Here is a 25,109-nt window from a genome sequence, read left to right as displayed (position 1 = left end):
GAAAATATACATGTTATGATGTCAATTTAAAGACAACAAACCATATATAAAAATTAGACATTTACCTGAATATATACGAACATTCCAAAATAAAAGCAACCACACATGCTATCGGCAAAAATGTTAAAGATCTCTTTAATTATAAACAAATTTCTTAACCATGAGCATGAGCATTCATGCTTCGGTATGTTAATTATATCCTGCATTCCTCTGATGTTATACTTATTTATTTCGCGGAGGTCAAATCGGATAATGAATTAATTATATAGATCGGTAAATGAGAACAAAATCACCTGTATCAAATAACTTCGGTGAAAAGAAATTAGTTTATCTGACATACACTGATAGGCCACCAGTTAAATCCTTACTTTCATCTGAAACTTTATTAAACCATGTTAATAATACATTCAAACAAATCATTCGAGGTATGCGGCAAAGAGACAGGAAGTCACGAACACAAAACAAAATGCCGTTATAATGTCATGATAGCAATTATTGATTTTTATTTCGACATCTTTAAGATTCCGACATTTAATATATGAAAGTATTGATCATGTAGATAATGAAAAAAATCAAACTAACAATTTTGAATATCTATAAATTTTAGGGAAATACTCCTTATATGATTGCAAAAGCACGAGACAGTAGGGAGCAGAGGAAAAAAGAAATACAACACCTGAAGGTAGAGTATTTATTTATGTTGTGAACTCTTTTTCTAAGAAACCAATGTTTGAAAATACTGTTTGGGTACATGTATTATCAATTATATGAAAATTATGGAATGTTATTAATAAATAACTATTGTTTAGCCTTTGGTGTGTACTCGCTGATACTGCCTGGTCGTAATAAAAAAAATGGGTCAGTTTGCAATTGACATGCGAGATTGTACCGCGTTAGGATCTACTTTTCTTTTAATTTAAGCAATCGCGCATATTTTTTTCCTCGAAGCAACAGAGTTTGTTCAACCTGTTCAGTCACTACTATGTGCTACAATTTATATTTTGAGGCAACACATTAATTGTGACCAAAAAGGCACCACAATTACATGAGAGACTATCTAGAAAAAAAATATACACATCTTCGCGATTTTTGGTGGAACCATTACATAACGAACGCACAGTGGAACACCATATAACGAATACACATCATATATCTTCTCTTTTGATATTCTCAAAGTATTTTCTAAAAGCTATCTTTTCGTGTTTTAATTTACAATTCTATCATTTAGTTTAGCTTCTAAATACATCATGATGTTTTTTCCTGTATAATCTACATTAATGTATCAATTTGTCACAACCTGTAGCTTGAGCAAATGCATGGTGATATATCAATGTACCCCATTTACGATAGTACAGGGGAAATACGTTTTCTGGTCTGTGCGTTCATTTGTTCGTCCGTTCGTCCGTTCGTTCGTCCGTCTGTTCGTCCGTCCGTTCGTCCCGCTTCATGTTTAATTTTTCAGTCAATGTAGTTTTTGATGAATTGATGTCCAATCAACTTGAAACTTAGTACACATGTTTCCTATTCTATGACCTTATTTTTAATGCCAAATTAGAGTTTTTACCCCAATTTCGCGGTCCACTGAACATAGAAAATAAATTGTGAGTGGGGCATCCGTGTCCTTGGACACATTCTTGTTTTTATTATATTTTTCTATATTTGAAAATGCCTGTACCAAGTCAGGAATAAGACAGTTGTCTATTCGTTTGATGTGTTTTGTCATTTGATTTTGTCATGTGATTAGAGACTTTCCGATTGAATTTTCCTCGGATAATTTGTGTGATTATACTTTTTGAACATATATCAAAATATTCTACGTTTTGGAAAAGTATGAACAAATTCTATCAATTTTAATTTAGACTCCCATACCACCATAAACCAATAGAAAAAAGTCATGGCTAATCTTACTAATTATCTTGCGATATAAATCGATGCAAACTTTGTTTAATCTGGTTATTTACAAAATCATTCTGATTTTGAAAAACAATAATTGGTAATAATAAAAACTTTACATTTTGTTTGTGATGGATGAACAAATACGCTGTATGCTTCATTTTATTATAATCTTTCGTGAAATTGTCAGAATATTTCATCAAAAGACTCTTCTTTTAATTGAGCTAGAACTTGTCCATACTACAGATACTCATATTTTACTTTCTTAATCAAGATGAAGATAAAGATGAAGAAATCGTAATTTGTAATCATAATCGAATGTAACTGATTACATATTTTCTAGTAATCGACAGTAATCTGTAATCGAAGACATTTTCTATTTCATGTTATCGTAATTTAATCGATTACAAGAAAAAATGTGATGTTAGCAACTCATACTTTATGATACATTTCAAATACTTTAGTAAAATAGCTTGATGAAATATAACCTAAGAGTTTAACAAATGCCTTATTTCTATCTTTTGCCTAATTTGCTGCATTATGATCAACTAGATCCCCTACCACATTTTACCTTATATCTAGCTTTTGAAACCAATGGATTAATGTGCTTGTCAATAATTCTTGACCTTTTATATCAAAATTTGAAATAAGATATTAGTTCAAAATAAGAAATGAGTCTCAGGTTAAGTTATGTAAATGTAAAAGGAGTAATCTTATTTTGTATTAAAAGTCCATTTTCAATAAGAGTTGGAATTTCAGCTTAGAAAAAATAATAAGTTGATTCCTTATAATTTTATGATATAGAATTAAGAAAGTAAACAAAATTATTTTAACAATGAATCATTGCTTAACTATGCATTGAACATTTTTTCAGAAATAGATACATTTTGACATTATAATTTTTTTTTTATATTTTGATAAAAGAATAAAAAGTCTAAGTGAACTTTTTGTAATTACTTATCAGATCAACTAATTTTATATTCTACTTTGTCCTAAACTATACCTGTTTTCAATTAGTAGAATAAAAACACTACCCTTGTCAACATGAAAGCATTTCTTTTTTTTTAATAAAAACTACAATATAAATAAGTGATTGATTCTAAGATCTATGACACATTCGAACATTTCAATTTTAACTTATCAGTTTCAAACATAGAGTAGTGGCATCTGTCTCATTAAAAGGCCATACATTGAATGCAGATCCCTGGAAGTTAAACCGACGATTTTAGATTTTAGCTCTACTTGTTATTAAAGATAATTTTGAAAGAGTGAAAAAAGTATTCTTGAATAGTAGAATGAAAAATTTAGTACACATTGTGGATAACAATGCTCTTTCTGAATATTTTCCTTATTAATTAAAATTAATTAACTAAGTCAATTTTGTCCTTGTACTAACCTAAATACACCATTCTGATTATCATTAAGGTAAAACTAAACAGACTGAACTCATCATCAAAGAAAATATACATGTTATGATGTCAATTTAAAGACAACAAATCATATATAAAAATTTGACATTTACCTGAATATATACGAACATTCCAAAATAAAAGCAACCACACATGCTATCGGCAAAAAGGTTAAAGATCTCCTTTAATTATAAACAAATTTCTTAACCATGAGCATGAGCATTCATGATTCGGCATGTTAATCATATCCTGCATTCCTCTGATGTAATACTTATTTATTTCGCAGAGGTCAAATCGGATAACGAATTTATTATATAGGTCGGTAAATGAGATAAGAATCACCTGTATCAAATTACTTCGGTGAAAAGGAATTGCTTTATCTGACATACACTGATTGGCCACCAGTTAAATTCTTACTTTCATCTGAAACTTTATCAAACTATGTAAATAATACATTCAAACAAATCATTCAAGGTATGCGGCAAAGAGACAGGAAGTCACGAACACAAAACAAAATGCCGTTATAATGGCATGATAGCAATTATTGATTTTTATTTCGACATCTCCTTCTTAAAGATTCCGACATTTAGTATATGAAAATATTGATCATGTAGATAATGAAAAAAAATCAAACTAACATTTTTGAATATCTATAAATTTTAGGAAGATACAGTCCTTGGATATTGTAAACTTCCCACTAACACCATACACCATTGCACCATACACCATACACCATTACACCATACACCTTGTACCATTACCCCATACACGTTACACCTTTGTACCATACACTTACACTTTACACCATACACCATTCCCCATTCTATCTACACGATCCGAAATTACCCATAATGCAATTAAATTTTAAATATTAAGATTTTTATTATGTTTATGCTTACAATCCGAAAAAAAGAAATAAAAAAAATTTCGTTTGCAACCAATGAAAGGTCGTATACTATCATTCACATCATTCCCGATCGCACGTTACACAATCACACCATTCCTCATATACCATTACACCATTCTCCTTACACCATACACCATAGCACCATACACCTTACACCATTGCACCATATGCCATACACCATTACACCATACACGTTGTTTTGGGAAGTTTACACCATCCAAGGGCTGTATGCTTTATATAGGTCCAAGTGAACGCCACATGAAAGAAGAAGAGAAGCAGAGGGACACAGCAATGAAAATCCTGAAGGTAGAGTATTTTTCTATGTTTTTTTAAGAAACCAATGTTTGAAAATACTGTTTGGGTATTATAAATTATATGAAATTATGGAATGTTATTAATAAATAACTATTGTTTAGCCTTTGGTGTGTACTTGCTGATACTGCCTGGTCGTAATAAAAGAAATGGGTCAGTTTGCAATTGACATGCCCGATTGTACCGCGTTAGGATCCACTTTTCTTTTAATTTACGCAATCGCGCATATTTTTTTCCTCGAAGCAACAAAGTTTGTTCAACCTGTTCAGTCACTACTATGTGCTGCAATTTATATTTTGAGGCAACACATTAATTTTGACCAAAAAAGGCACCACAATTCCATGAGAGAATATCTAGAAAAAAAATATACACATGTTCGCGATTTTTGGTGGAACCATCATATGAATTGTGGTTTCATTTCTTTATCTTCGTTATTTTACCGTGGTGAAGTTAGAATCAATGAGAAAAGTCCTGTTTATATATTTATCAATTTTGCAGAGTTCTTTGCAAATCATTCTGTCTTATACATTTTTTTTTATGACATGGTTTACTTAGCTTTACTTGCATATTTATTCTTATCAACTTGAAATTTACGGAACGAAAAACATGAAATTTGTTTTATATACATGTATCAACGGTATAATTCAATTGAATATACATTGAAAACTACAGATACGTATTATTGCCATCCTTTTTTTCACATTTAAGCTGTCTTGTGTAGAGTAAATATATTAAATTGTATCTACGTTCTTTTATTTTTAATGTTATGCTAAATAAATATTTACATGAGAATAAATACATACTCTATTGGTCGTCTTAGCCTCAAATACGAAATCTTAACTTTATCATGTTTGTGATGTTACGAATAAAATCTTTGAAATTATGTACTTGTTTAGTTATTAGCATGCTAATTACTTATATGATGAATGTTTATAAATAAGAATCAAAAGTAGCATATCAATTTGTTTTGTTTAATATTTAACTTTGAAGAAGATGTTCTGTAAATTTGGTAAGCACATGTTATCAGATATTCTTATCCGTTGGATATGCAATTTCACCTACTGCACCTACGCTTGAACTTGTGTCTTAGATTGACTCTTAAGGATACTACGGAAAGAAGAATGCCTACGTCATGTCTTTCCTCGATAGTAGTACAACTTCAAACTAGAATCTATTAAAAAAAAAACGTGATGTTTTCAACTGTCCATTTCTAACCTTCCCATTTTTCAATTAAAAAAAAAGGGAAAGTAAAATACTGAACTTCGAGAAAAATTCAAAACGGCAAGTCCCTAATCAAATGACAAAATTAAAAGTTCAAACACATTAAACGAACGAATAACAGCTGAAATATTCCTGACTAAGTACAGGCATTTTCTGAAGTAGAAAATGATTTATTAAATCTGGTTTTATAGCCAAATCGTCTCTCACTTGTATGACAGTTGCATCAAATTATATTCAATTGACAATGATGTGTAAAGAAAATAAACAGTCATAATAGATCATCACGCCAAAATAAGAGGTGCAACAGTCAACAATGTGTTATAATCTTAATGAACCCTCGAAGCGACCCTAATAACAGATCTACGAGTACTTGCAGTTACTGACAGCTAGTTCAAAGCCAACAACAATTAATGCAAACAACCTTGTATCTTTCTTTTTAATGTTGTGCTGTTACACCACTGACCCATATAAAACAAAGGGCGGGGTAGTTTTTTTCACAAACTTGTTAAAATTAACTAAAGTTCACATGTGCCATCCATGTCTGAAGCCTGTATTACAGTGTTTGTTGTTGGATGCCGTCTTTACTTTTTTCTTTAAACTGTTTTCCTATATCTAAAATTAGTTATCGGTCCTATGTCCTTTTAAGGTATCAAGGATATACGAGGACAATGACAATTTCCCATCTTTATGTTAGACATCAAAACTGAACAAATATTCTATGAACGTACGACGTTTAGCCGTATCGTAAAGATGTTCGATAAAGCATCTTTTTAAGTTATTTAAAACTATCTTTTCCGTACAGATAGTTATGTTGTTAAGAGATATACCGTAAAAGTGGTGACAATCATGTTGGTTCATTTTAATTACTAGTATAAAGGTCTACTCCAATATCTTCAATCATAATCATAAGAATTGTGCTGTCATATCAAATGTGTGTTTGTCTCTGATCTATACTGCTATCTATCATGATTAATTGGAGACTACATTTCATAAAAAATGATGGGGTTTATTTGCTCTTACAATTGTAGGAAGCTTCGATTCCTTGTTTCATGTTATGATTTTGTTAAAACACACTGATTGTACATGAAAAATAATGTCAAAACTCTGTGTTTTTGTGCTGTCAAATGTTAGTTAAATTCTTTAGATTACATTTTTAATAAATCTAAACATAGGTGGGATTCCATTGGGTGCTAATTATATACCCCTACTTGACGTTTTGTCGCACCGATAAATGGCAGAATTTATGCAACCCCTTTTCAACTACTTAAAGGAAAAATGACCAAAACTATACTGCATACGTACACGGTAAAATCTCAATTCGGTTTACCGATACGACTTGTCCGTCTCTCTAATCACTAGCGACATGTCTTAGCGGTCCCTTATCTTTAGATTCCAGGGTTATCTGCCAGTTCACCAAGTGTACGTATTCCAGATCTATTTGCAACGCTATGATTAAAAGATAAGAAAACCGTTCATGATTATTTAATTCCATCCACATATTACAACCAATTTAAGTCTGACCTAAACTACAAACAAAAAGTTGTATTGAGAAAAACCAGAAACAATCTGTTCAATTACCGGTTGTTTCCCTTTCCATATGATGGTTAGCACAAGTTGTCGTGATCCTTTGAGTTCTCCGATTATGTTTCACGTTTTGTTTCCTTTTCTTCTAAACATCCTGAACGCCTCGCGTACTATAGTAGCTTAGAAAGTTAAAATCGATTGATGAATTCAACAGTCAGTCCTTCCTAAAAAAAATAAACATTTTGAAGCATAATGTCTGCGAGTTCAATTCAAGCTAGTTGAACCCGTCAATTTAACCATATCAGCTCATTACAAGAATATAAAGGTTCAAAATGTGTTCACTTACAGTTCTGAAATGTCTACCGTAGTTTACACCTTCTTGGAAATATGTTACATTTAAAATTTACCTGAACAAGAATCTACTTGGTATATAAATATTTTACTTTTTACTTTACAATATCCTTATGTTCAGGTATGAAATGAATTGATATTGTAAAACGATATTCATCTAGAACTCGCAGTCAAATGTAAATACTGACATAAAAGTGCATTAACAGTTATGCTTACAGATGAGTGTTTATATAATTGTTGTAGTAAGGTTATCAGCAAAACGACAATTGAAACTTCCAAAACATTATAATGATGTGGACTACAGCTATAATAGAGAGGTAAAAGATACAAAAAGACTGGTCAAACTACCAATTCAAAAACAAACTGACAATGTCATTTAGGAATCATACATTTATTAATATGTATATTTGTATTTGGAAAAACCTAAGATTGTCAAATATTTTATATCCAAAGACTAATTGCTTTAATGATACTCTAAAATTTAAATTTGATTTTATCATTAACTCATGAATACTTTTCCAAAATTTTTCTAAAAATCGACAAGAAATAAAAAAGTGGTTATAATCTTCTTCTTCGTTACATACATTACATAAATTGTCATTCGGCTGTTTCCATTTAAACAATAATTGTTTTTTTGGTAATTTTAATTGTAAAAGTTTCCATCTATATATTTTTAACTTATTTTCATCTAAATAATGTAACATGAAAACATATAGTTGGTTAATACTAAGGTTCTCAATAATTTGTAAAATACGCATCCATTTGCTAACACCAATTGATGGTTCAGTTTTAACTTTACAAATTACTTATATAATATATTTGTTGAAAAATTTGAAGCCTCAATGTAATTACCTTTCCAGATTAGTTTCTGTCTAGGAATATTTACAATACTTTTAATACTTTCAGACTGTAACATCTGAAGCCAGTCTTTTGGAATGGCTTTTTTTAAATATTTATTTATGCTATCCAATTAATCTTGCATTCTAATTTATCCAGAATAAAATGTTGAGATATATTACCAGTGTCGTCTATAATATCATTGACAAATATCAAGTTACTCTTAATCCAGTTTTCAAAAATAATAGTTTTATTTTTAAAATTAATCTGTTTGTTTCCCCAAATTACCTGTTTCCTTACTTCTGTGAAGTTGGTAGGTTTTCTTGTTTGTCCTGATATTACCCAACATTTAAATACCTCTCTATAAAATTCAGGGAAATGTTTGATATATTCCAGAATTTTCTTCTTTTCAAAATTCATCTTAAAAATTAAGCAATTAATACCAACCACGCTGATATATTTTAATGGAATCAACTTCCAGTTTGAAATATCATTACTAATGAGTTTACTTACCCAAGATGCTTTAAGAGACATAAAATAACTTTGTATGTCGATCATTTGTAACCCCCCTTCTTCGTTTGACTTTATCAGGATATTTCTTTTAACCTTATCTGGTTTACCATCCCAGATGTATTATAACATTTACTTTCTATTTCTTTTCTGAAATTCTCCGGAACTTTACAGGCACTTGCCAAAAATGTAAAAAGTGGTAAAACTAATGTTTTTATAATAAGAATTTTCCCGATTAAAGTTAAATTACGTTTCCCCCATAAATGAAATAGTTTATTCATTTTCTCAATTTTATTCTCCCAGTTTAATTTTTCACATTCTTTTCTGTTATGACCAAAATATATTCCCAATGCTTTGACTGGTTTGTTTGTCCAATTAGTCCCAGCTATCTTATCCTTACTATTTTTCAGTTTTCCTATCCATATACCCTCTGTTTTATTTTTATTCAAAGTTAACCCAGAAAATGATCCAAAAATTTCTATTTCATTCATAGCAGCTTTGATTTCTTTCTTATTACTGAGAAATAAAGTAGTATCATCAACTAATTGTGGAATTTTAATGCTTTGATTTTATTATCTAGTTTAACTACGAACCCTTTGATATCTCTGTTTTTTCGAAGTCTTAAAGCCATGATCTCCACGGATAAAACGAAAAGAAGAGCTGATAAGGGACACCCCTGCCTTATTGCTCTTGAGTTATGAAATATTTCTGAAATCCATCCATTATTAATAACACAAGTTTGTAACCCAGTATATAATGTTGTTACCCAGTTTATAAAAGATTCATTAAATCCAAATTGTTTCATAGTGATAAACATAAAATCCCATTCTAAGGAATCAAAAGCTTTAGTAAAATCTACAAAAACTATTGCCCTTTCAATCGAATATGCATCCGCATAATCAATAATATCTTGAATTTGTCTCAAATTAAAACCAATAAATCTGTTTTTAATATATCCTGTTTGATCTTCATTAATAATTTTTGGTAGTATCTTTTTTAAGCGTTGCGCTAGAACAAATGACAATAGTTTTAAATCTACATTTAGTAAGGGAATTGGCCTATAATTATCTAATAATAAATGATCCCCCTTTTTGAATAATAATGTCAAAATACTAGTACGTTGTGAGTGCGATAAACTTCCTTTTTCATTACCAGTGTTTAAAACCTTGACTAGAAAATATCTTATTTTTTCCCAAAACATCTGATAAAATTCAACTGTAAGACCATCTAGCCCTGGTGCTTTATTTAATTTCATTGTATTAGTAGCTGAAGTACATTCTTCGATTGTTACTTCTCCGTCACAAACTGATTTGTCAACATTATTTGAATTATTTTCTAATTCAGTTTCACAAATATAATTTTCGACTAAATCTTTTTTTTTTGACTTTTAGAACTGTATAGTTTTTCATAGAATTGTTTAATTTTTGTTAATAAATCGGTCTGGTCTGTTGTTATATTTCTATTCTCGTCACTTAGTTTATTTATCGACTTTTTTACCTGTCTTTGTTTTTCTAAACCTAAAAAATATGCATTATTTTTTCCCCCACCTTCAACCCATTTCTCCTTGACCTAACCTGTGCGCCTCTAGCTTTCTGTTCGTATATCTTACTTATTTTTAGTTCTAAATCTTTTATTTCTTCATCTAAATATGTATCCTCCTGTGGTAATGCATCTCTTAACCTATTTCTTTCTTCCAGGTTTTTTTTCTAGTTCCCGACTTAATTCTCTGTTTGCCTTTGCTTTATTCTTACAATATGCTATGCTTACCTCCCTTATTTCTACTTTTAAAACGTCCCACAATAATTGACAATCGATATTATAATTTCCATTAGTATGTTTATGAATAAGATTACTGATTATCTCTTTGTACTTTTATTAATATAAAAGTTCTCAAATTTTTAAATTATATAAAAAATGTTTTAAATATAGTTTATATTACATAATATGTAAGTTATCAAGACATTAACAACAGTCAGGTGGCGATACCATACAAGTTGTTTTTTTAGAAAATAATAGAGGTATTTTTTTGTTTTTAAAAATTATTTAATAACTCAATAGTTATTTTAAATGTCAAATGAAGCAGGGCTAAATGTAGTTTTTAAGCATTTTTTTTCATTTCATGACATAAAATTAAGTATTTATTCAATTTCAGATGAGTATAGAGAGGTTACTTTAAAAATAGTGATAAAGATATTACTTACTGTAAAAGCACAAATTTTCGTGGGGGATTTAATTTCGTTTATTTCGTGGATCCAAAAAAAAAAAATTCCTACTCGATTCTTTTCGATTCAAAGATCACATGGTCTTTTTTGTGACTTAAATGCATAAATAGTTGATGCAGGTTGTAAAGCACTCACCACAGACGGATACGATAATTAAGAAATACTAAGTCAAAATACGCAGTTGATCAATTTTTTTTAGATAATAATGTAAGCATTCTATAATAATTAAAAATGTTCATTTTTATAAATACTATGTACAGAAAAACCAATATAGATAACTGAATATTGATGGTGCATATGCTAATAAAATAATGACATAAATAGGGACAAAATACATGAAATAGAACAACGTTAAGATTTGAATTTTAATCACAATGTGTTTGTCATGCAGAGTGTCAGTATTGCAAATGGCTTAAGATGTCAAAAAGTTTAAACAGAATTATACTAAATTTTGATATAAAATTGAAACAATAACAAATAGAAAGGTAATTTCGATATGCTATGATCATTCTAAAAAGACAAAAAGCACGTATTATGCAACTAAATATAAAAGCAGCAAAACTGTATAAAATGTAATCATTAATATATTTTTTATTCAGTAAACATTCCTTCATCTGCTTACCTGTACGGTGCACCTGAGATCACCCCCAGTTGTTGGTGGGGTTCATGTTGCTTAGTCTTTAGTTTTCTATGTTGTGTTGTGTGTACTATTAATTGTCTATTTGTTTTGCTTTCTTTTTTTAAGCCATGGCTTTGTCAGTTTATTTTCGATCTGTGAGTTGATTGTCCCTCTGATATTTTTTGCCCCTCTTGTTATGATACTGAAACCACTACATGTGTGTTTTTTCATGCATGATTAATATACAAATCACAGAAATTTCAAACTATGAAATCATGAGGCAGACTATATTACCTTATGGAAAATAGAAGCAAAATGTCCTGATTTCTCTCCAATGTAATTCGTAGACATTTTCAAATCACTTAAGGTGGCTCACCCCAATAGTGACCCCCGGTAGAATTTTTTTATTTTCACATATTCTGTAGATTTTTTTATGCTGAATCCAAAAATGCAAAGAAAAAAGGGGGTCACCAGGCTCGTTTTCTCCTCAAATTGAAGCGAAATGTGCGATTTTGACCCTATTTCCAAACATGCCCACCCTTCCAACAATAACCGTTACATCAAATTCAAAGACTTTTAAAACCAAGTCAGTATGATTTTTATGTGAAAAAACATTAGAATTTGAAATGTAAACCTTTCCCTTGGTTGTTTTTGACTTAAAAATCCTTTTATTTTCAGATTAATGTCTAAATTTTGCATTTTCTAATTTTAGTTTAAGGCAAAAAATATTGGTTTAATCGATTTTTCGTAAAATTTCCCCGGTAGATTTTTTTTAAAAACAGATATGTCAAAGCTATGAACTTTTCGAACATTTTCAGGTAAAATAAAATGGGGGTCACCAGGCTTTTAAAAAAGTTACGAGCTTTTGTTTAACCCCTCTACCCCATAAGGTCTGATTTCATTGCACTCCATTAATTACTTAATTGTGAAGTCTTTATTGATGGCTTTAATAAAATAATGTTTGTAATTATATCAATAAACGATTGCTGAATATAAATGTGGTTATCGTATTACAGTTTGTTATCAAAAAGTGAAATTTTGATTATTTTGGTGAAATACGGTAATTTTGTCTGGCGCGAGTTGCTTCCCTCTAATTTGGCGCCATTGTCGGACCAGAGGAATTTCAAGGTCGCCATTGCCGAGCAGCATACTATATTGATGAATACGACCATGTATATGCATAACAGACATTGTGGCGAATATGCAACGATGAAGGTAGAGTTATTACATAAGAAAACATAGATTTCGATATATTAGGCAGCCAAATGTTATCAGTATAACGAAAAATACAAACTTGGGGGTTGTCTCAAAATACTCGCTACTGTTGAAAATTACTGCGGCTGAAACCTTGCACGGGCTCAATTTCTGTTCCATGTTTAATATTATAGATCGTTATAGCTGGTATCTTATTTATGTGTTTATTTTACCTTTTACAGACAAGTTGTAAACATGTCTGGCCAGTTTTGCAAAATATCCGTGTGCAAACGGCCGAAGAGGAAGGGATGACATCTACTGTCATTTTTACGCTACCGTTAGCAATGGTTAGTGTCAATGAATTAGTCTTTTTTAATCATCATTTTTAATAACTTATTTCGTAGCCAAGTTAGGTTCATATTAGTCCGAGATTAGCCCCAGCTTGTCTGGCAAAACAGCCGTTGGACGTCAGAGAAATCTCGGACTAGGGTCATATGTATGTGGGGTACCCCATAACTTCCATCGGGACAGTTTCTACTCCTTGACCCCAACTATATTTCCCTTCCCGTTTTACTCTAACCCCCCCTCCTTTTTACTTCAATTCTTCCATCTCCTTGCCCCAAGACAAAATATATTTCAAAGATACCCCCTTTTCCCTGATCCCTCATTCCCCTGTCTCCTTACCCCTGTCCACCCCTCTATTAAGGTCTGGGGTTTGATTGACTTCTTTATTTTCTTGAGAATATGACATAATTGGCCTAATTTGTAAATGATAAACCCTACAGTAGGAGGTAAACGAAGGATTCATCTTTATCAATCACAATTTGTTTACCAATAACCCCCCCCCCCCCCCCCCTAATTCTGTTAGGTATACAAAAATGTCTTAAGGTCTAGTAATAGAAGTATCAGGGTTAAACATGTACAGAGTGTGGCCATAAGTATTTGTCACTTGAGATTTTTAGCTGTTCATATATATTGTATATAATATAAAAAAGAAGATGTGGTACGATTGCCAATGAGACAACTATCCACAAAAGACCAAAATGACACAGACATTAAAACAACTATAGGTGTATACATTTTTTCCCAAAAAAAATATTTTGGATTGATTTTAAGCATCCTGGTACCAATAGAAGCAGTATTATCACAGGTTTATTTTTTGGTTATATTTTTTTTGTGTCTCATTTTCATTATTTTCTGTTCAGAAATTCGATATACATGTATATTCAACCAAATTAAATTATAAAAAAATATTTTATGTTTTCTCAAGGGAAAACAAAAATAAATGAAAACAAACCTATTATCAAAGAAACACATATTAATTTAGACAATTTCAGTTCTTTTAAGGTTACCCTTGCATTGTCAGTCTTATCAAACTTGCATGTACCTCCCAAATTCGGTTTCTGTTCTCCAACTTCAGTTTGCCTCTACCAACGTTATGAAACTAATACACAATTAATGCATATATATATGCTTACTACATTCAATGTACCAACAAACACACATGAAGTTTGAATTTTTGGTGGGGTCGCTTTTACTTTTCTAGAGTTATGCCCCTTTACAAATTAAAAAAAATGCTGAAATTTTGTTCCTTTCTTTAACACAAGTTTGCTTCATCCAAATGTTCTGAAACTTATATGCAATGCTTACTACAACAACACTCAGATCAAGTACAAATTTGGGTGGTGTCTCCCTTTTCATCCTTTATATGCAAGCGGCTGCTCATCTGTGTCCCATGGACACATTACCATTATGAACTAGTCTACATCTATATGCTTTTGAATGTCAATAATTGTTGATTTTCTGACAGAATTACTCTGATATTTAATTTCAGGCTGCAAGTACATTTGTACAAGTACATTGCAAATGGAAGGAGTGAGCTTGGAATGTTCAACTTTACTTGGAAACTATTGGCAAAGTACTGACAGAATTTCATGAGAAGCCAGTATCATATTCTAGTCTTGCAACCGGAAACTATGCGTAAAGTGCTGAAACTTAAGAACAACATTCTACATGTATATATGCAATATATGTTGCCACAATCCACTTAAGAAGCTAAGATCAACTATAAATTGGAACTACATGTATATGCTTTAGTGCTGTCAAAATCCTTTAAAAAAATCAAATCAAAAGGACCTACCTCACCTATATATATAGCTACCTGTCCCAATGATGAATACAGATCATATATATGAGTCTACTCTTATAAATAAACCAGTGAAGGAGAATAAAAATAAAGAAAATATAGAGCTGATCAGCTAATGATTGTACATGTACATGATGTATAAATGGAAACAATTCTTACATATATGTATACTAGTACATTGAAATTAATTATATTAATAGATGTTTTATAAATTTGATCTCATAGATATTAGAGGAATAAAATCAATCACGTTTCAAAATTTGATTTAGTTGAGCCTTTTTTGTAACACCAGTTTTCAGGACATATTATGGTATACCATTGACTGTCCGTCGTCAGCATGTCGGACATATACTCAAAAATAATAAATACTAATAGGTACATGTAGTAGTCAATATTGTGTAATCAATAGGTCATCTTCATGTATATTTGGTGTATGAAATGATTATTAAATTTCTTATCACAAATTAAAATATCAAATGAGAGGATGTGATATGATTGTAAATGAGACACAACAGACCAAATAACACAGAAATAACTATACCTGTAGGTCACCATATGGACTTCAATAATGAGTAAAACATATTCTGCATAAACTAATGGGTGATTTATGTACAAAATAATAAATGAATAACAAATATGTCTGTCTTGCAGGGTTTATCTGAACTTAACCTCATTTTCATGGACTTGTCTGTTTCTTGAATTCTAAATATGTTTCAAAATATTTGGTTGATGGGATGATTGTTACAGAGTCCGACATAGGGTGGGGGCTCATTGGTGGATTATATTGCAAATAACTGAAGCCAGCCCCGCTTTGGCAGTCAGTCCCAACATTGCCACTAGAGAAATAAAATAACTAAGAAAAAAAAATTAAATCACGATAATTTCCTGTCGATATGCACATCTACATAGTATGTCCTTATTATCTACAAAGTTTCATGAAATTCTGTTGTGTGGTTTCAGAGGAGTTTCGATGACAAGCTGTTTGCAGTTTTATACTGCAGCAAATAAGTTCAAAGGGGCATAACTCCTAGAAACATAATTCGTAATTTCCTATCGATATGCACATCTACATGGTATGTCCTTATTTTCTAAAAAGGTTTTATGAAATTGTGTTGTACAGTTTGAGAGGAGATGCAGTGACAAACTGTTGCAGTAGTATATTGAAGCAAATAGGTTCAAAGGGGCCTAACTCCTAGAAAAAAAATATGTATATCTAAATAGTATGTCCTTATCTAAAAAGGTTTCATAAAATTCTATTGTGCGGTTTGAGAGGAGATGCGATGACAAACTTGCAGTAGTATATTGAAGCAAATAAGTTCAAAGGGGCATAACTCCTAGAAAAAGTTTGAATCATAATTTCCTGTCGATATGCACATCTGCATAGTATGTCCTTATTATCTAAAAAGGTTTCCTGAAATTTTGTTGGGCGGTTTGAGAGGAATTGTGATGACAAGAAACAGGACTGATAGACTGGCTGATGGACGGACGGATGTGTCAAAAATGTTATACCCTGCGCCACTTCCTTGTGTAGGGTATAAAAATAGGAAGATGGGGTGTCATTGTTTATGAGGCAACTCTTCACCAAAGACCAATTTACATAGAGGATAACAATTATGTCCCCGTACGGACTTCAACAATTACTATAAACTGATATACAACATAGTCAAACAAATAAAAGTCCCAGAAATTACGTTTTTTTTATATGACTGCACATAATGAAAATTAAAGTTGTGCATACTGAATGATCACTGGCAAGTATTTCAAGCATAATACGGATGAGAACATGCAGATAAGTATCAATTATGAAAGTTATGCAAAGTAAGACGGGAGCTAGATATATGGACTGCCATAAAAAAAAAACAAAAAAAAAAACGAATGGACAATTACGCTTGGTGCATGTGTAGGCAAAATTCCCCCTTTTTACCCTACGAGGCTTCGTATGTATACATCCAGCTGTTTGAACACCCTGTATAATCAAGGGGTCATCTGTCAGACTAGTCATATTTCTATGTTAACCATACGATATGAAAATAAGCAGATGTGGTATGATTGCCAATGAAACAACTATCCACCAAAGTTCATATTTAAAATTCAATATTATAAATAAAAAAAAACATTATCTCCTTTTATCATCACGCATAGATCGATGATTAGTTATGCATTTCTTTGCCACGGTAAGATCAAATCAGTGTTCACAAACAAAATTGTCATTCACATTTTTTGCCGCATTGACATCACTCAACTATATTTGTGATCATTTGTTTTAATCAAGAACTTTCCTTATTAGCTTACCTTTTAAAAAAGCATTTCAAAAATTAAGATTAAAGTTAAAGTTTGCCAACATCACCGGCTAATATAGCGTTCTTCAGGGAGTAGCTTTTAAATTACAATCCAAACTTTTCCTGAACCTAGTAGTAGTATAGATTTTTTTTATATATAAAGTCTTTAGTAGTGTTTGAGACTGCCCGGCACGATGCGGGTGTATGTCCTAGCAAAATCCCGACATGGTGAAACCAAAAATTTTGCGGTTCTCCGCAAAGCATGCAGTATTTAGGAATTATATCATAGACCGATATATAAGGTCGGAATACTAGGCCAGTCCCGGTTACTTTTGACAGTGATGGATCCAGGGGGAGGGTTCCGGGTTCCCCCCTTTTTTGGACGATCAATGCCTTTGAATGGGGAAATATAGTTGGAACACCCCCTTTTTGTCCTGGGTTGGGAACCCCCTTTTAAAATGGCTGGATCCGCCCGATTGATCGTTGCTGGATCCATTAGTCTATTTTAATAACATTCAGTGCTCTGATTCAATTATTTTAGTTTTAATGCTGATATTTTTTTATTTTTTTTTAATATGAACTCGGTTGACATATTGATAGATACAACAGAAAATTGCAAATCAACAAAATAACAATTCACAAAATAAGTAATAGAAAAGTATCATAAAAATAGAAAACATTGGTCCCGATGTCTTAGATTATAGGACTAAGTCTAGTGTTCCGGAAATCATGGAATTGTGATACGAGAAAAATTATCAGATGATTTTCGTGCAGGTAAACATATCTTTAAATGAAAATGTTAAGTATTAAGTCTGTTAGAAAATTGACATGTTCAAATTTGTTTTGGTATAACTATAATTATCAAAATTTTGCAGTGGAAAAATATATCGCATACTCGGGAATAAACTCCTAAAAATACTTGGAAATAAAGATATTTCAAGTTTTAAATATATTTATGACAGAAACAAACTGTTATAAAACGCCAAACGGATTATATCATGATAACAAACCCGCCCCGATGTTTTAAACCATACTATACGGGCAGAGACATATATGATCATATATACACATATATGTCTCTGATACGGGTCACAAGTTTACCTGTTTTTGAAAGCTGTACGATGACATGAAGTTGTTTACATCGCTATCATTTGTTTACAGTTAATCATTGCGTCATTGGCAAAACATTTTCAAAAATAAATATCCACGACATCATTTAATTCAACTGGTATTTAAGTGAATTCAAAATATGGTACGAACGGACCCAATAGGCGACCGTGTAAGATGAGAATGCGTTTTGGGAGCGAAGCGGCACCAAATTCAAATACCGTCGACGTCATACATGTGACTTTGTCAGTATTTATATATTCTTTTTTTTAATGTTATGCTTAAATCATGTATATTTTTCTCCTTTTAAACTTTTATGCGAAAAATGAAGAAAGCACTGTGAATTTCTGACCGTTCGTATTTCCTGTTTTGAAGAACGTTTAATATATATAGCGTCACTTGTTTACATCGTCAAGGGTGCTTTCATACACGCCCGCGTTCCAAGGTCGTCAAAGCTATTTTTGAGAAGACCCCTTAAAGCGACCGTTTCCAAGGCACTCGTCGTAAGAAACATGCGTTAAAATATGCGCATTGGTAAAGGGCCGAGCCACCTTAACTGTTCCTTAAAAATGATGTATTTGTATGTGATTTCCAAATACCATTTTCGTCAATATTCAAATATTGATTTTAAAACTAATGAAATGTCCACGAAACTTAGGGAACACCTGATTCAATTTTCAAACTATTAATGCGTTTAGATAATTTGTTGTTTAATTATAAAATACCCTCTACATTAATAGCGAAATAACTGAAGACAATACAATTCAAAATCAACAAATAGGTTCTTGTCCTTTAGCTTCAAACTTATATCTAAACAAAATATAGTAAACAAATTGTATCGAGAAGGCATAACTAATGTTTGTTTTATATAATTTTTGTTTAACAAAATTAATGTTAATTTTGTTTTGTATGTTTTTCTTTCACTTTTTTTTATTGTTGTTCTTGTTTATTCAACTTTTCAATTGTACCAAATGAAAAAACCTTAATCTATATTTTCTAGGAGTATGAGAATTTTTGGCAGTTGGGTAAGTTGTCACTTGAAAAACTGTTTTGGTTTAGATCTTGGCATTGGTTTTAATCATTGATTATAATGACTTCCAACACTGTTTCAGTTGACACATAACCATTGTTTGTGGTGAAAACTGTCCGACTTTATATTGATTCTTTAGACAATTTCATTGCGATACAATTTGATGAACTTTGGTGCTGAGGTACATTCATATTTTTTAGTTGCTTTTATGTGATTGTCTATACTTTATTTGCGATTATCTTATACTAAAATATCACATATTCGTGCATTTGGCAAATCAACTATTGGTTGTTTCATGTTATAAATGTGTCTCATATTTTAAATCGTTATATTATTTGTAAACATAACATTTAATTACATATTTGAATACACGTTCATTCAATATGTACTTGCCATTCGTAAACGAAACATACGTTTAAAAAGACTGATTATTCCTAGGTCTACCCTTAGAAGTTAAAGACCTTGACCAAAAATCGGCCAACGTATTTGCTAGTTTATTGGAGGAAGAAGGATACCAGCATTATGAAGCTCGAGTTATGTTAGCAGGAGAACAGGGAGTTGGCAAAACTACGGTTGCAAGATATCTTGTTGGTAAAGGCCCTACCTATAATAGAAAATCTACAGACGGAATAGATTTATATAATGGTTTGTCCTTTATCGACCGTGAAACTGAAGCATGGTTACATGGTAGACAAGGTATACGTAACTTTGAATAATAAAAGTACTAATAGGGTAAACCGTTAAAATAATGATTATGAATAAGAATTTTACATCAAAAAATGTTTATTGATTCATATCACAATATTCATAATACTCAAAAAGGTTAACCGCTTTTTATCTTATTAACGAATGTTTACCCTACAAATCAGTAAAGGTCTCGAATGGTGATCATTTGCACTCGACTGTACTGATTTTTACTTTACCAGGCTGAATTGTCTGAAATTAACTTGATATTACTTGACTGTAGTCAGAACCATACTTAACAGTCTGAACTTGTACTCGATCAGTACGTACCTATTTCATACGTGTTCTAACCATACTCGACATAGTCTAAACCATTATCGACCAAGTCTCAATCATTCCTGACCTTACCTGAATAATACCTGACCTAGTTTGAACCATACCCGACCAAGTTCTAACAAACCTAGACCTTTTATAAAATAGGTCTAGGTATATATCTATTATGCTATATCAATTTTGAAAGTGCTTTTAACAACCGATATTTTTGTGCTAATTTTAAAAATAAAGCAACTTAATATATCTTGAAAAGGACACCTTTGATTTGTAAAACCAAGTCTTTTTAAATACAACAGAACTTTCATCGCAATCTTTGATAAAAACCTTTTAGAAAGGTAATTCCTCAGTTGCGGTTGATTAATTAAGTTTGTCACAATTAAAGAGTTGGCATACAAAATGCACAGGTTTAATTATATCAGGACAGGTGTGTTTTACAGGTTAAAGGAAACCCTGTTTTTCTTAGGCTCGTGTAATATTTATCTAGTGAATCCAAACTACCTAGTGATTTAAGTTTTTACAGGATGTTGTTAAATTTGGAATGGATGTAATTTATTTTTCAATGGATGTTATTTTAAATTTTTATTTTCTGCCCTTGGTGATCTTTTTAATGAGTGTGCCCAAATCTGTCTAGCTTTATTGTTTACCCTTAATCATAAGAATGATTTCAATAATCTCTTTTATTTTCAATCCCTTTAGGTATATACATGTATATAGTTACGCCAAAGCAAAACGCGAAAAGATTTATTTCTGATATATAAGGTTTAACAATTTCAGCGATTTTGTTGGTGTCACCTCAAATTTAATCAATTAAATATTGTACGTAATATTTGTATTTTTTTTTTATTTGAGAATTTAGGTGAATTAAGTTTTGTTTAAAAAATCGCGTATGCCAAACAAGATTACTTTAACAAGGATTTATTAAACAAAGTACAGGTGTGGTTTTCAGGTTAAAGAAAATCTTTTTTTGTGTAGACTTTAATTATCTCGATTTGACAATTCTGATATTCATGTAAGGTTAAAATCTGTTTTAAAAGAATCTTTCCCTTATTGAAGCTTTTGTCTTGTCAGTTAAATTGAAAGTTATCTAAACAGTTAATTTTTCTAAAAATAAAAATGTGTAGAGGTTATTTGGTCAAGAATGATTCAGACTGGTCGAGTATTGTTCAGACCTTTTGTCAATATGGTTCAGACTGACAAAAAAAATGTCAAGAACTGGTCACGTATTGGTGGATTACAGGCTGAGAATGGTTTGAGACTGTTTCAAACTGGTCGAATAATCAATGGCAAAGATAAGGATCAAGTACAAATCAGTACAATCAAGTATGGCTGGGATTGGGGTTGAGTAATATCGGTCAAAATTCAGATCAGTTCAGACTGGTCGAGTAACAATCAGAACAGACGAGTACAGACATCGGCTATTTTAAACTTTTACTAGTTTTAAGTGATATATACCGGTAACAACCTAATTTTTCGTACTATTATATTGACCCTAAAAGAGAATTTTTGCAATAAGTTTACGAAGCATAAACGGAATATTCAACGGACGTTTTTGCTTTACAATTCATGTGACAGTCATATTTATATAAGAGTTATTAAAAAATCTGGTCATTCTCGTAATAATTGGACTGCCCACATGACAGTGGTATTGACTAAGACCGTGATAATGACTGAGCCGTACGTTATGTTATGATTTTTTTCATTGAGGAACCATGTTTTACAAATTCTTCAAACCGTAGACGATGTCATTATTGCTGTCATAGTCAATACAAGTGTACTACGTGCAGTCAATGTATAACGATAATGATTAGTTTTCCAATAACTATTATGTTTTTTTTTCATCAGGTAACCATTTTTTACATATTCGTAAAATTCAAAATGTTCAAATTATACTCAGGTAATTATACGATTTCTATAGCAAAAGGTGACGTTCAGTCGTAAAAATACATGTAGCCATAAGTCACTACCATTCATTCAAGTGTAATTTTTCAGTATATGAATACTAAATGAAGTTATATATAATTCTATAAATTACCAAAACATGTGGTAAACATTCAACAACTTAAATATAAAATTGAAAATTGAAAGCAGGAAAATGTTTTATTGAAAGGACATCTCTTTTAACAGAGAAACTATTCCCCAACGGTGATAACCAGAAAAATCACAAAACAAATTATTATTTTACTTATCGACTTCAAAATGGTGTTCAGTCTCGTATAGGTTACCGGTTCTAATTTTCTATCACATGGCTTCATCTAAGAATTCAGTCAGGTTTAAATAAATCTTTTTCGTTTAGATTTTACATTATCAGACATTGCCACCAGTAGATCATTGCGACAAGAGAAGGATTCATCGGCCAGCTTCAAATTGAACCAGATGAATTTGATGGAGGTGGAGGAACAGTCCGATGATGATGATTCTTACATCATCAAAGATGATCCTATACCTGACCAGAGTGACAAAATGCTAAACAAGTACAGTAATAACGATAATGATGTTGATCAACCCATTACTCATAGCGGAACATGCGTAATGAGTTCAGAAAACACTCCAATAGAAGCATTGTCGGTTTCCTCAAATGATACTACTAAAGAAAATCCAAAAAAAGAAAATGTACCAATTGCTCCACTACGTGACCCATATTTCTGTAAAAAAGATCAAGTCGAATGTTCTAATGCAGGTACAGTTTATGCAATTAATAGTGTCTTGTCCTGTCCGAACATCACTTACAATATTACGGTAACTCATACGACTATTATTGCATTTATATTATGAAAGTATTTTTCATAGTTGTCAGTAAGATTGAAAGTTTGCTGTTCTACATTTATATGATGATGCACGGTGCAACTTTCCACTGAAGGAAGATAATAGTACAAATAGACTTTAAAATATTGTTCATTCTTCTATTAGTATCTGGTCTGGTTTTCTGAATTGCGTTTAGATTTAACTTTTTCTTTAAAAGTTACATATTAAGTAGATTTTTTGCGACACTAGGATACATCGACCAACCTTAAAGGAAACGAAAAAACAGCAAATCAAGAATAATTATGAAAGCCAAATGAAAGCCAGACATAGACAAACTCAGTAAATATGATGAACCATAACCTGAGTTAAACAAAAATACAAAACAAGTAGAGTAGTCACGTTGGATATTTAACGTCGTCTTGGAGGACGCAATTATCAAGTGTCCACAAATCATGGTTCAATTAGTCCGTAAAGACAACAATACGACAGGTTGGCCGACATAAATGTCTACTTTTGAGAATGTATCATATAACTAACAAATTTAATCTGGAATACACTTTACTTTTATATTATCAAATAAAGATGAGAATATTTCAACGGTAAAAAGCAATTATATATTTATATCCAAATAATGAAAGTAAATCAATTAATCCCAACCAAATGCTTTATTCCTTTTTTTTGTGCATGTGTATTTCTCATTAACGGTAAAAATCAAATTAACTAGTTAACAAGGTTTAACAACGATAATGATAAAACAAGCTATAAAAAAGTTTACCATTCCATCAGGTATTGATTGGTATGATATATTATGCTGAAACCATTCTCAGTTTTTTGTCATGTGAAGGAAAATATTACAGTTTACGTTATGTGCGTTTGTGCAACTATTCTCTTTTGGTTTTATCAATGGTTTGAAATTTTAAATTTCATATACAATTACATTATTACAACTACTGACGTAAAACGAGCATGTCACGAGGGCAATTATTTGGTGAATGATAAATAGACTTTAAAAAAATATTTTCAAACGCTCATTTACCTTTTTACGTACTATAAACTTTTGCAGTGAATTGTTGTGCCTTTTTGTCTATAATGTAACCTGTGATATTTTCGGTAAAGATAATAGTTATTTAATGATATTTAACAATCAAAAAGCTTTTGATATATCTACTTCCTTCCAAATAAACATGCCGTTTTTATTAACCTCGATTTCATCCAATCTGGCCGCTCAAAGGAAGTCGTAGAAATTAATTTCAAAAAAATGTTGTTCTTGCCGACTACAACAAGTGTTTAAGCTTGATAGAGTTATAAACGCTTAATCTTGATTTTGATCAGACAAATAAGAGATCTAGTGTGAAAGTTGTGAGAATATACGCACAGACGCGCTTTTTAAATTGCACATTTTCTTTTTGTAACAACGTTCATATGCTGAAGTGATTTGGATTAATACAAAACCATATTGTCAAATTTATATTTTTTTTACTGTTTGACGCCCTGAAGATACAAGCATCAAGTCTTCAAAAAGTACTAAAAATACTGGAGTAGTAAAACAAAAATATCTTAGAAGAAGCCTTATAATAACTCATGGTAATCAGAATAGTTGCAGTGATATCGTGGTGATGTCAAAGTGACTTCTCCGATTGTAGCACGTTTCAAATACGATGCTTTCAAGTCTATCCCCATCTCACTACGACCGTTGTAAGCTTTTAATACGACTAGTTTTTGTCACGACTGCACGACAATTATTTTAGACATGTTCAAAGTAAGTCGCTGATCTTCCCGATCAAGAAGA

General features: G+C 31.3%; 2 protein-coding genes across 2 annotated transcripts in view; both read left to right on the top strand.

Annotated features, from left to right (window-relative positions):
- The window catches only part of LOC139502640 (epidermal growth factor receptor-like), a 346,005-nt gene that overhangs the window by 81,051 nt on the left and 239,845 nt on the right, over positions 1 to 25,109 (top strand). The window lies entirely within an intron of this gene.
- LOC139503271 (uncharacterized) overlaps positions 17,302 to 25,109 on the top strand; it is a 35,204-nt gene continuing 27,396 nt past the window's right edge. The window contains exons 1-4 of the mRNA XM_071293031.1: positions 17,302 to 17,319; positions 19,532 to 19,556; positions 20,000 to 20,257; positions 22,872 to 23,255. Of these exons, the coding sequence (XP_071149132.1) occupies positions 17,302 to 17,319; positions 19,532 to 19,556; positions 20,000 to 20,257; positions 22,872 to 23,255 (685 nt within the window). The remainder of the gene's footprint in view (positions 17,320 to 19,531; positions 19,557 to 19,999; positions 20,258 to 22,871; positions 23,256 to 25,109) is intronic.

Source organism: Mytilus edulis, chromosome 14 (genome assembly GCF_963676685.1).
Source record: "Mytilus edulis chromosome 14, xbMytEdul2.2, whole genome shotgun sequence".
Classification (NCBI taxonomy): Eukaryota; Metazoa; Mollusca; class Bivalvia; order Mytilida; family Mytilidae; genus Mytilus; species Mytilus edulis.
This window is presented reverse-complemented; position numbering and strand designations above follow the sequence as displayed.